Source organism: Brachyhypopomus gauderio, chromosome 4 (genome assembly GCF_052324685.1).
Source record: "Brachyhypopomus gauderio isolate BG-103 chromosome 4, BGAUD_0.2, whole genome shotgun sequence".
NCBI classification, from domain to species: Eukaryota; Metazoa; Chordata; class Actinopteri; order Gymnotiformes; family Hypopomidae; genus Brachyhypopomus; species Brachyhypopomus gauderio.
In genome coordinates this window covers 21,328,357-21,342,200 of record NC_135214.1, presented here as the reverse complement: position 1 = coordinate 21,342,200, position 13,844 = coordinate 21,328,357, and the positions used below count along the sequence as shown (strand labels likewise).

The window sequence follows — 13,844 nt, the reverse complement described above, 5'->3', positions numbered from 1 at the left end:
TCTAGCGCAGTGTTTTCATCTCCTCTTCTGAGGCTGTTCTGTTCTGTTATGTTCAAGCAAACTTGATTCACCTCATCAGGGCTTCGCTGCTGAGGTGGACCAGGTGTACTAGACTGCTAAAAAGTCTACAAAGCAGTGAGGCCCCAGGACTCATGCTGTATCAAATAATGTTTGTGCCAGTTGCCGGTTCCTCTATAGAATAAAGTCTGGACCCAGTAGCCTACAAACAGAAGTTAGAGTAAGAAACAAGCTGTATTTCAACATACCAGCTACCCGTGTTCTAACTGACCCTACTAACTGACCAGCTGAGCTCACTGTTGTTACATCAGAACAGCAAAAGTCCATGTCCTTGTGAAAATGTCCAAAGTGAACAGCAGTAACTGCAAGCTACGTCTGACCTAACAATCGGATCATCTTTGACAGCTAAACGTAAGGAAAAAAATCAGAAACAAACTAAAATTCATAACACCATTTATTCATGCTTTCACAATATGTACAAGAGGGCACACTGAAAAGAGTATAAATGATTTCTTTTTCTTCAGACTTAATATCTCAAGTCTAGAACAAAGGAGACAATCACAACCTATAGTAGTTTGCCCAATATAAACATGAAGTTTCATTGATCTTCATATACCACTTTTGAATTATGTACATAAAACAATGACACGACAGCTTTGAAGGTGTGTGATTATTTAAAAGCATGTATCACCAGTGGTCTTATGTCTGTACAGTGACAGAATGTACATTGTAGTAATATGCACTGTAGATTTTTGGTGTGGTTCCTGTGAAGGTTTGCTGCTCATTAACTCTCACACCTGAGGTTCTGTGCCTGCGTGTCCTGTCCTGTGGATGAAGAACATTCCCAGTAACTTTGGAAAATAACCCTGAAATTGGTTTAAATTCTTTATTATGAAAAAGGTAGTATTTCTCATCCTTGTTTAACAGGCCACATAAGTACAAGATAAATCACTCCAGAAAAAGCCCATCGACTCCATCAAAAACTAACCCAAGCCCAACTAGATCACATTTCTGTATGCCACATTATAACTGTCTATCAGAGGTGATGAGCTCTGGTTGGATCACAATCAAAAAAATGCATTCAAATGCTTCCTGAATGAGAAGTGAGCTATATGAGATTCATGTGCTTGTGTAGCCAATACAACAGCATACAGTATTTACAACCACACTGACTAGCCAGAGTTTATCTGCAAGGAATTTTGGAAGAAAATTCTTATGATACATACATGAGGCAGGGGAGTAGTCAGCATTGCAAACATTACCTTGTGGTACCTGATTTGTCTGATGAGTGACCTGTCTGAAAGTCTAAAATGTAAATGTTGAGCTAACTTGCAGTTTTCCCAATAATATGAAGCTAAGATCAATGTATGAAATGCGTTCATTTGCAAGACTATGACGTATGCAAAGTGCTGTTGAGAGACATTTTCTGTGACCAAAGCGAAATGTTTGGAATCTATGCGGGCTGAGAGATCAATTTTCAAGTCAAACCGGAATGTTGCCATTTTTTGAAGCATTGCACTTGAAGAGGAAAAGCCTCTTTCTGCCACTTTAGAAGACCGAGGACCACATAAAGCAAGGAGACTACAGCGATTGTCTATTGTATATTCTTCACCAAACTCACAAAATATAGCTGTTCTTTTGAAAGGGCATGAGAAAACCATGCTCACAGACATTTTGGACACTAGAGTATGATTTGTAAGCGTGTGCCGCAAGCCGAATCATGGTTTTGTTTTCTATAGGATCTGTGTTGTTTTGTCTCGCATCTTTGTTGCGAGGCAAGTCCTCAGATGCAGGCCGCATGTATTCTCACGTAGTCTATGTGATTGGACTCCTGTACTGAGCCTTGTATATGGACCCCCCCCCCCCCCCCTTCAACCTCAGTCTGTCCTCTCCATTCTCGTCACCTCCCTTCTTTTCTCCTCTCTTTCTTCCTCCTCACCCCGCGTTCTCCTCTTGTTCTTCTCGGATGCCTTGTTCCCAGGTCGCTCGATGAGGGGGGAATATTCTCCGTGGGAGGGGCACCGGGTGCACCCCCCCGCTCTCCTCCTCTCTCATCCCGACCCTCGGGGGCACGGCTGGGGTGCCAGATCGGCGGAGGGAAGCATGGTGGTGGACGTGGTGGTGGTGGTCCTGCATGGGGTTGAACCCGGCCGGGCGGAGGTGGCACGGACGCTGGGGTTCGGCCGGATCTGCATCAGGGCTGTAGAGGCTGGGCTCGGCGGCACCACCAAAGTGCTCGTGCCCGTACTGAGCGTGCTCGGGGATGGAAGGGTAGTGCACGTGTTCGGGCACGTGCTCCGGCACGCCGCTGAAGTGTACGTGCAGGTACTGGGAGCTCAAGTGCTCGTCAGGGCTCCAGTAGTGCATGGGGGGGGCGGCGTCTATGGGGTTGTCATGGCGGCTGGACGAGTCGCTGTGGCTTGCGACGGCGCTGTCGTGGCGACTGGAGGCGTCCCCTTGGGAGGTGACATGGCGACTGGGGGTGTCGGCGTGACTGTGCACACTCTCACTGAGGGACGACACCCCACTGCTTGCACTACCGGAAAGGGTGGAGTTACTCCCTCCTAAAACTGACACAGGACTTGTGGGAGAGCCAGGAATAGGGTGGAGAGGAGACTGGGGGGGGGAAGAAAACACAGTTTTATGTTCAGTCACTTCACTGAAGACATATATGTAATATGTATATGTAAGGTTCCAAACGATCAACAGGACATACTATATTTTAGGTACTCAGGAGATATATGCTTGGACCAGTGTACAACCATGTATTTCATTTCATAAAAAACATTCAATAAAATGCATTTCTACCTCCAGTCCAGAGCAAAATTATAAAACAAATAAATATTGTAGCTTTTGCAGTATATGAAACTGGGCATGAGACATAAATGATAAATGTTTACAGGTAGATAAACACTATAGGTATAGTGTATTTTTCATGACTTTTTAAAAATAGCATAGCCAATCTGAAAAATATAGTCATATCCTCCTAAGAATTGGGGCTGTACTAAACTTCTGATATTAGTGCACAGATGCAAAGTACCTCATGGACCTGGCTTGCAACTCACTCACACACTCACTTACACACTCACACACTCTCCTAAGATAATCCACCACAAGTGGGTGATGTTAGCACTTACAAATCGTTGGTGTGTCATATTAGTGATGAAGTGTAACCTTGATAAAGGAGCAATACGTCATTTTTACCACCAAAATGTAGCAAACAATATTTATGAAAGATTTTTTTTTTCTTTACAGTTTTTCTATAAAACGCAGCTCACACGAGAATCAAATTGCTTTGCAGTCCTTGAATGGAGGCAGCCATGTTTAAAATAGATTTACCACCAGTTCCAATACTAGAAAGGGGAACCACTGCCTCACCTGCTGCTACTTTGAAAAGCATTTCAGTTTTCCAAAAGGATAGAGGAAGTCACTGCTAGCAGTGCTAACAGACGCCCAGTCCCTGTTTCACCTCATGTAAGGAGCTTTACAGAACAGTAGACTTCAGAAATCATATCAATTGCTTCACAACCACAAAACCGAAGCCATGGTGTCAGTCTGATGATTATTAATAAAAGTAACGGCAGTGAAATTACTTCCACATAAGGTTAAATTGCCATGTCTGGTCATTGTATTTGGATGTCATTTTTAATGGTTTGATTAAACTATAGTCTTTTCAAATGAAAGGCTGTCTAAACTATTCTGACCTGTCAAATGTTTCAGTTCATCACTTCTATTACTCAGCGTCAGTGTTTTTATGCTGTTTGTCCTGCCACTTGTCTCCCCGCAGACAGAACGGACTGCTAGTTAGCTAACGTTTAAAGTAGCTATGGCAACAGGCTGACTACACGTGATACACGACTACACGTTCGCCAGGAGCTGAGAGGGTGATCGTGTTCCTTTATTTTACACACGCTGCGTTGCCACAACTCTTTTAGCCACTACTGTTGAATCTGCATCAGACAAACGAAGATTGGGAACGTGAAGGAGAAAACTGCATTGGACTTGCAGGTTAGTACGTAATCCCACATGTAGGCCAGTTTCATATGAAGAATCACTGGAAAAAATGACATATTGCTCCGATTGTGGCCAAATATTCCAGTATGCAACCAATTACATCCTGTCATACAAGTATTAGGAACATTCATATGTTGACAGGACCTCATAGAATGGTTTGAGTTTATCACGTACTGCATACTATACTGCATACTGCAGGGACCAGAATGCAGTATGCAGCATTTCAAACATGCCAGTGTTTGGCAAGCACACAGGATAAAACTGAGGGTGTAGACTCTCCAAACCAAACAGCAGAAAAGCTTCTTCTAAATCTCTGGTCTTTTCCAGACTTGTGGACTTAACATACATGTTCCCGAGAATGTCCCCAAAGCCGAGGAGCTGTCTGATTCTGCTGTACGTCTACAGTGGGCTGTGTGTAACAGTGTGTACAGTGGGCTGTGTGTAACAGTGTGTACAGTGGGCTGTGTGTAACACACACTTCAGTGAGCTTCACAGACTCAGCTTGAGATACGGGCTTCTGCAAACTTGCTTTGACAATTTACCCGAACACAGAAGTAAAGTATACCAGTATATATAAATATAAATAGCATTATTAGTGTTGATTTATAACTGCTTTATATTGTACTGAAATTCTCATGGATAATAAAAGATCCATTGGCTATGACTATATATTAATCTGTATTAAATAAAATTCTATATAGACACTGGGAATACATTTGTGGAGAACATCTGAGAGCTTGTGTGCATTTGTAGCTGAGGAGTACAAATCTGAGAATGAGCAGGGTAAATGTAGGGTACATTTGAGAGGGCACATCTATTTTGCACATATTTTAGATGAACAAAGAAAGGTTCATGAATCTTGCTCTCACATTCAAAAGCTGCGCTCTTGACTCTTTATACCAGTAAAATAATGCCACATTTCTGTGGCTTATTGCTTTATTAACTCATCGTTTGACATTGACTTTTGCCATAAAAATCATTAAAGAAATCCCAGTCATTAGTATAACCTGTGGGAGTTTGTTTGGGTCATAATCCACACGTTTTTAGATCATTAGTTGTGTGTGCCCACAACAATTTCCAAGGTAAATAAATGTGACAGCAATATGCTAGTATACTACTAAACTAGCTAATATTATGCTGCCTGTCACAACATCCTGTCAGACTAATGCTCTTTAAACAGCTTTGCCTTCCTCATAACTACAGTAACTAAGCAATATCTAAAAGTAAAAACTGTGTTTAAGAATGGTACATTTATTTTCAACAGTACATTCTTCAAGATGGCGGGGCGTGCTAAGACTGTAGATGCTGAGTGAAACAGCCCTGATGTTGGTAGTAGCGTTACCTTTCTGAGTGAGCGGACAGGCAGTGCTGGCGCATGGTCACTCATCTGCTGGAATGCATCAAAGTGCATCAGAAAGTGACCTGCATGCAAAAAGAAGTTGGAGATTAACAGTGAGTCCTAGCGTGTGGAAATTAACAGTGTGTGCTAGCGTGTGGAGATTAAAAGTGAGTGCTAGCTGGTGGAGATTAACAGTGAGTCCTAGCATCTGGAGATTAACAGTGTGTGCTAGCTGGTGGAGATTAGCAGTGTGTGCTAGCTGGTGTAGATTAACAGTGAGTGCTAGCTGGTGGAGATTAGCAGTGAGTGCTAGCTGGTGGAGATTAGCAGTGAGTGCTAGCTGGTGGAGATTAACAGTGTGTGCTAGCTGGTGGAGATTAGCAGTGAGTGCTAGCTGGTGGAGATTAGCAGTGTGTGCTAGCTGGTGGAGATTAACAGTGTGTGCTAGCTGGTGGAGATTAGCAGTGAGTGCTAGCTGGTGGAGATTAGCAGTGAGTGCTAGCTGGTGGAGATTAGCAGTCAGTGCTAGCTGGTGGAGATTAACAGTGAGTGCTAGCATCTGGAGATTAACAGTGTGTGCTAGCTGGTGGAGATTAGCAGTGTGTGCTAGCTGGTGGAGATTAGCAGTGAGTGCTAGCTGGTGGAGATTAGCAGTGAGTGCTAGCTGGTGGAGATTAGCAGTGATTGCGAGCTGGTGGAGATTAGCAGTGAGTGCTAGCTGTTGTTGTATGCTCTTCTTTTCCTTCATGGAAAAAAGTCTGTGCTTGAGGTGACATTTCAGGCAAATTAAACATCGACAAGTCATCTGACATCATTACACAAGAGGTGTTGAAACTGGGCTCGAGAGCAGTTTCTGCTTGTAAACACAGCTGTAAAATGTCTTGCAGGATGTGCGAGACGTGTGATATGCCTGACCTCTTTACCACAGGCTTCCATTTCCTAAGATCTGATGAGATGAAATTCTGTGAAACCCCTGAGACAACTTTAGTCGCTAGCAGAACCTTGGTGCAGAATCTTTATAAATCTTTATAAAACAGTTCTAGCTGATGCCAAGGAGAATAGTGCAGTATTTGCATGGCTCTCTCTCTCTCTCTCTCTCTCTCTCTCTCTCTCTCTCTCTCTCTCTCTCTCTCTGTGTGTGTGTGGTTTTGAGTGTGTATATATGTGTGTTCTGAAATCACCTTGTGGAAAGGTGCGGGAGGAGACGTGTGCTGCTGTCAGAGCACTGGGGTTTTGCACATATGATCCTGCTTCCCCATCCAAACTCCAGCTGCTGGGGGCTGTGGGGAATCCTGGGGGATGACACAAACACCACAGAAGACAAAGAATAGAAATACAAAGGTCATGGGGTCGATTCCCAAGAAGACACATACTGTCGTGATAAATATGTAAGGCGCTCTGGATGGCAGCATCCGCCAAATGCTAAAAATGTCAAGATGTTGTAGACCTTGGAACCATGGATGAATATGCAAGGATAACAAGGCAGGAGAAAGCACACACACACATGCACACACACACACACACACACACACACACACACACACACACACACACACACACACACACACACACACACACACACACACACACATACTGACTCCCCCCATACGCACTCACACTCCCCCCAGCCACACACACACTCAACCCCCCCAGCCACACACACACACACACACACATACTCACCCCCACACACACGCCCCACTCACACACACACACACACACACACATATATATACTGACCCCCCCCCCCACACACACACATACACACATGCACACACATACACACACACTGACCCCCCCCACACACACACACCCCACTCACACGCACACACACACACTCACACACACTCACACACAGGCTGAAGGTGACCGTGGGGGCTCGTACCTCGTTCTGGGAGACCAGGGTGAGAATCAGCACATGGTTTGCAGGTGCCGTGCTGCTGTAGGAGAGAGCGCTGAATGTTGCTCATCTGCATATACAAGACACACGTTACATGACCACAACCCACCATGACATACACGTCACATGATCGCCAAAACCCACCATGGAAGATGTACAGTCCAGAGCTCATTTGTTCATCACTTTAAAGAAACTACAACTTAAAAGACCCTTAAAAACAACAACCCTCAGATAAAGAACACTGAATTATCTATTGAATAATTAAAACGCGTAATTATTTGCTAAAGACTTCAGCACTGGCCTAATGGGTTATCCAAGGTCCAAATGATGACGCTATAATGCTATGGCTGTTATTTTAATAGTGTGACACTTTGATCAACGAGCACTGGTGCACGTGTACCTGTCCGTTCTCGCTGTTGCCATAGTAAACGGCACTGTTGGGCCGCTCTCTGTGGGGGGGCAGCAGCATCAGCAACTCTCTGTTACTCTTGTTCTTGTCAGACAGAGACGGCGACCCTGAGAGAGAGAGAGAGAGAGAGAGAGAGAGAGAGAGAGAGAGAGAGAGAGAGACAGAACAATGAGAGAGAGAGACACGGAGTGATGACAGACAGGCACACACCGTAGAGCTGAGACTGACACCCAGTCAGTGTAGCATTAGAAATTCTGCTCTATATGCACGTCTGCTATATTAATTTAATATATATTCATTTATCCCTTTACCTCTCGCGCTGGACGGGGTGGAGTTTAGCATCTGTGAGGAAGAGGAGCGTATGGAGCTCAGGCTCGAGGATGAAGGACTAGGCTGGAGACCAACACACAAGCACCATTATCATGGGTGGCTCATTGTATTGATGCACGTGATGGATTTATTATCCGAGATGAGACTGTTGACCTGCATGAGTGGCGTATCATCGGGTTGGTCCATTAACCCGTCTGTTAAGATCATCAACGGCCCACCCTCACTGGGGGGGTGGGCGGTTGGGAGACGGAGGGAACCCAGGGGACTATGAAAGACAAGCAGATGAACAGAGGATAAGGAAGATGGCATCAGGAATAGAAAACACCCTAAACATTACTGGATTATTAACACCAGTGAACAGTGTGTGTGTGTGTGTGTCTGTGATGAACCATATGCTAGTTCATTGGAACTTAATTTACCTAAACGAGAGGTTTAGATTATATAAGTCAGTCAGAAACCTGCTCCATTTACACTGACAGCAAGAATAAAGGTGTGTGTACCCAGTCCTGTGAGTGTGTGTCTCACCTGTGCCTGTGGATTATTCCACCACTTTCTGGACTAGGTGGGAGGATCCTCATACCTGAAGGACAGAACCTCTCGAGTGCAGCAGCACCCTGAAAGAACACACACACACACACACACACACACATCAAATTTTAGGTTTATACATGTACAAAGTGCAGCGTTTAAAAATAAGAAGCAGAATACATACTCACATGGGACAAACCACTTCTCATGACATGGAACTGATCTATCAGCTTTTTATGTAAGGGACGCATTTCTGGATGAACCAGCTTCTCATGAACAGCCAAGCCAACTCCCAGTATGTGAACCTTAAGTGTTCAGAATATGTATTTTAAAACACAGATATTGTGCCCTGAAGCAGGATCACGTGTGCATGAGGCTGGGTGTTCTCACCTGCTCCTGCATGACCTCCTTCAGTTGGCTGATTCTGTCCATGTCTTCTGGGTGGCTACTGATGTAGTCCTTATCAAAAAATGCCTGAAAAGTAAGGAGATATAAATAATTCTAAGCATTCTACTTCAAATTAAGTCAGAGTAACGAGGCCACAAAACCTGACATAAAATAATAAAAATTTCACTGATATAAAATAATAAATTGTACGGATGGCAGCTTACATAGAACACTTGTATTTGACCACTTGAGTGGCAGTCTACAGAGAACCTTTAACTGATGGGTTTTAAATGGTTTTAAAAAACGTTATGACTGCAGAGAGTGGTGAACGAGGTCTACACAATGGCTTTATGTAGACCTTATGCAGGCCTTGTGCAGGCCTTATGTAGACCTTATGTAGACCTTATGCAGGCCTTATGTAGGCCTTATGCAGGCCTTGTGTAGGCCTTGTGTAGACCTTATGCAGGCCTCATGCAGGCCTTGTGTAGGCGTGTGCTTTATTATTTGATGTGAAGTGTATTGCATTTCAACACCATGGCCTTCACAATTGTTATATTGGTTATATCCTGTGTGTCAAATATCTTCTTCCATAATTGGCCCTTATTTCATGCCGTTTGACTGACTAATTAATCGGAGGGGTGTGGTTTGGTGGAGCTGTGGGTGGTGTAATGAGGGGCGGGGTTTGGCAGGGTGGGCGGTACCTCCTGGTAGCGAGCGATTCCTCCATTCACTGCTGCATCGATCACGCCATTCAGGCACATGCTCAGCAGGTTGATGTTGCCGTGGTGATGCCGGTGCTGATACTGGCTGATGAGGGTTCGTAGCTCCTGGTTTTTGTTCTCGACCACATACATGGCGTTCTCCAGAGGACACACCTCCACCTGTTGCCCAGGTACACACACACACACACACACACACACACACACACACACACACACACACACACACACGTAAGCACAAACACACAGGTAAACATACAAAACGCATGTATACATACAAAAGCTAATACAAATGTATTTGTAAATGTCATTTTAATAGAGATTTTTTCAATATTCTTCCTTGAGCATGTTGGAATGAAAAAACAAAAACTGTTGCTTAATTTCTCCTGCAATATTTTATTGTTGCCATACAGACAAACTTTTTTGACGGCTTTTTACCATCATTCATATTTATAGATGTGTTTTCCTTCACATTCAACTTATCAAAGCCACATGGCGACTGATCTGTTAGAACACTGTCCCTTCCAACTACAGTTCTCTGATCTCAGAGCAGCTATAATGAGATCGGATTTGACATAACTGGTTCATCCATCAAATGCAGTCACATGCATACTGCGATCTAATAGTCAATGGTACCAAAATAGGTGGTGCAAAGTGAACTTGCAATGTAATGATACTACCGTGTAATACGAGGACCACGTGATCGTTTTACTCACATTTATGCATGCCAAAATTGGCAAACCACAACATCAAAAAAACAAACTACAAAACAAAATCCCCACTCATAATGATTTACTAACATGTTCCACAGAAGACTTTGTCTCTCAAAGGAGTAAATACTAGGTATGATCTGTTTGGCACCTTTGTCTTATTGAATATGATGTTTGGAGTGTTTCTACCTAAGGGTGGAAAATACAAGGCAGTGACAATACAAATATGAACTAGTGTTGGGACTGCGGTGTACCAAGCTTGTGAGTATTTTTGAGAAAGGCGATTTCTACCCACTGAAATAATATGACCTGAAGGTAAACACTGTAGTGTGTTTTGGGGCTGTGGTCACTGCGGTGGGAAGATAACTACACGCTCGATTTGTAGAGATCAGGTTATTCCAAATCAAGATGCCTAAATAATGGAGATACAGGTGTCCTGCAGTGACTCTCAGTTTTACCACAGGCCTAGTTTCATTAAGGTTTGAGCATATAGTTTCTGCTACTCCGGTGAGTTAGATGAGTCCAATCAGACTGAAGGGGGCGTTGCAACGATGCCAAACATGTTGAGGTCTGTAACTCTTACAGTCTGAAACCTACAGGCAGAATTCTTGCAGATCGGATTCTTGCCTTAATTGAAACTAATTTGAAACTAATTTGCTGAAACTCAGCTTTGCTCACTTTGCTTTTGTGCTACTGTGCATAATACAGAGAACCTCATTTGAAAACTAGTTTTAGGGTTTTCACCTGATCTCTACAAAATTGGTGTCAAAATCCACAAATTCAATAATTACCACTTTTTTTACATTAGTCCAACATACACATTCATTTCCTGGATGTGCAATCATTTGAATAAACCACTAAAACTCATGAAAGCTCAAAACACTTTTATACCCATGATTCTAGGATGGCCTGTTGATATGTCAGTAGGGGGCCCTAAAAGCTAGATAGCTATAACTCACCATGACATCAGACATGAATCTTTCCTTGCTTTATTTGAACAGATATATTGAAAATTGTAATTACCGCAATTGTAATCAGTGTTCGGCTAGCATCTGACAGGTTTAACATTGACTAATCGTGATGTAAATGCCCTAGCTGGGTATGGATTCTCTATGATTTTTGATGTCTCAAAACATCCATTATAAATATGAATGTAAAATTTACATGATACTTTATAGTAGTCCAACTTCAAAATTACAAGTGCTTTTAACAAAAATGTATTTTATGTTTTTTTTTTATTCAATTGTTTAAAAAGACCACATTTGGATCCAGTCCAAGGCCTTTCTTGTAATATGCTTCAGAAATAATATAAAATAATTATAGTATAATATAAAATATATATAGTAAAGTTAGTCTTCTTCTTATGTCATATTCTATTCTTCTTTTTTCTGTTATTGTTTTACCTGTTACGGTTAGCCCCTCCCCCAGCTGTCAATCATGTGTGTTTTGTGGGCTTGGCCATGTGTGTGTTCCAATCCCTCCTCATGTTTTGTAAGCCGGCCCCCTCGTCATTGGTTTCATGTGTAGCTTGTTTAGTCTCTTGTATGTAAACCTTGCGTTTGGCATTTGATGTTGCTGTTCATTGTTGAAGGTTTGGAAAATCCATTTGCTATCGTGCTTTGATATATTATTCTGTGTCTAGTTACGGTTTCCAGTTGTTCTTTGTGTTCACTATGTCTTTACGTGTTGGGTTTGTTTGTATGAGTATGGAATGCCCTTTATTAAATCTCAGCGTTTGTGTCCACCTTATTGCATATATATTTTTTGTCAACTAACAATGAACTAATAATAAAAATCCTCCAAAGCTCATGTAAATATTGTTTTTGCATGAGATGTCACTAATGTCTGTCATGGTACAGCCCTGGGCCCTCACATGGGCCCTCATATGGGCCCTCATATGGGCCCTCATATGGGCCCTTCCCCTGGGCCCTCATATGGGCCCTCACATGGGCACCCTTGGTGTGTATGTGTAGTCTGCATCTGGTTATTTCCTTTGGGTGTTCTATGTATGTGTGTTCATCTGTCTCACCTGTGTCTCGTCTCATCAACATTCACGTCCGGCGTCCCGGGTTTTTTTTTTTAAATGAGGAAATGTCCTGGTTTTTAAATGACCTGCATCGGGCCATTAATTCTACAGGCACTAGGACCCTGAGCACGGCGCTGCATGACACGGAATCCCTGAGCCTCATCAGTTGAGCCTTATCGTACTGGTGAACCGAGACGGGAGAATTAATTTTAAAGCGGAGTGTTACGTTCGCCACGCCCCCCCGCTCACCGCTCAACAACTTACACACAAAGTGTCCTGATTTTCCCAAATAAAAATATGGTCACCCTAATCAACGTCATGCGATACACATGGATCTAGTTTATTTGAAGATATATAATGTGTGACCGTCGCTCGTCTTTATCGGAGTCTTGCTCCGCATAAGTTGTTATATGTGTTTGCTAAGCGCTAGTAGACAGCCTTGTTAGCTTTGCGTGTTTAAAGTCTCACATTCTGTCTTACCCTCGCATCACAATCATCACTGATTGCTTCAACCGCAAAATGTAACTGCAAAATGTCTACTAAATACACATACAATATGTTACAATGATAAAGCAACTGGTTATTTTGGGTCTGAGTAAATCTGGAGCTCTGTGTAGCCTAAATTAGACTGTAATTCTGTAGTTTCATGGGCATTGACCTTCTCATTCTAGATGAGTCATTATCATTTTAAAGTAATACTACCACCTCTGCACAGGAGTCCATACTAAAGTACAAACCAAGCCTAACTACAACTACAACTAATTACACAAACTGATAATACAATCCACACTGATTAGCAGATTTGTGAGTACTGAAGATGTTCAGTTGGCCTTCCCCCCAAAGAAGGAGATCTGTATCCTTCCAGAAAATCCTTCTTGATTGGTTAATGTAGCTGGACTCTGTAGACTTTTTATTTGCTGATTGTTGAGCCCAGAACAGTCATAAAACCCAGGAAGCCAGGACAGTTTTTTTTTTCTCAGAGCATCTATGTTTGTGATAGCTACTGACATGTAAACACAGTTTAGCTGCAGTGTCCTTAAAATACATATCGCTTACACCAGCCTCTAGTACAGGGGTGCCCACAAGTTTTGTGTGTGACGATCATTGACGTGTATATTGATTGTATGTCAATCAATATACAACCGTCAGTGCAGATGGACGATAGCCAGATAGATGGTCATTCATCAACTATTTTTTAATGTCATGCGATCTACCCACACTTCCTTCGCGATCGATGTAATGGGCACCCCTGCTCTAGTAGTTCTGTTGCTACATCAAAGGTTAAAGGTTAAAGACAGAGAACATGAATCCCATACTCACCACCTCTCTCCTCTCCACCTCAAACCAGCGTGAGATACCAGGCAAGGGCCGGGCCAGGATCAGGGTGGTCCTCTCGATCCACAAACTCTGTATGACACACCATGTTGTTTAGAGAGGCAGCAGGCCACTTGCACCGAGGAGGAC

At 43.0% G+C, this 13,844-nt stretch overlaps 1 protein-coding gene across 1 annotated transcript in view; it reads right to left on the bottom strand.

Annotated features, from left to right (window-relative positions):
• Positions 1 to 464: 464 nt before the first annotated feature.
• LOC143512547 (dedicator of cytokinesis protein 3-like) overlaps positions 465 to 13,844 on the bottom strand; it is a 78,255-nt gene continuing 64,875 nt past the window's right edge. The window contains exons 43-54 of the mRNA XM_077003006.1: positions 13,701 to 13,787; positions 9,627 to 9,806; positions 8,929 to 9,012; positions 8,727 to 8,843; positions 8,536 to 8,624; positions 8,164 to 8,275; positions 7,992 to 8,073; positions 7,672 to 7,787; positions 7,257 to 7,341; positions 6,553 to 6,663; positions 5,375 to 5,454; positions 465 to 2,634 (exon numbers count right to left, since the gene is read on the bottom strand). Of these exons, the coding sequence (XP_076859121.1) occupies positions 1,954 to 2,634; positions 5,375 to 5,454; positions 6,553 to 6,663; positions 7,257 to 7,341; positions 7,672 to 7,787; positions 7,992 to 8,073; positions 8,164 to 8,275; positions 8,536 to 8,624; positions 8,727 to 8,843; positions 8,929 to 9,012; positions 9,627 to 9,806; positions 13,701 to 13,787 (1,824 nt within the window). The 3' untranslated portion in view covers positions 465 to 1,953. The remainder of the gene's footprint in view (positions 2,635 to 5,374; positions 5,455 to 6,552; positions 6,664 to 7,256; positions 7,342 to 7,671; positions 7,788 to 7,991; positions 8,074 to 8,163; positions 8,276 to 8,535; positions 8,625 to 8,726; positions 8,844 to 8,928; positions 9,013 to 9,626; positions 9,807 to 13,700; positions 13,788 to 13,844) is intronic.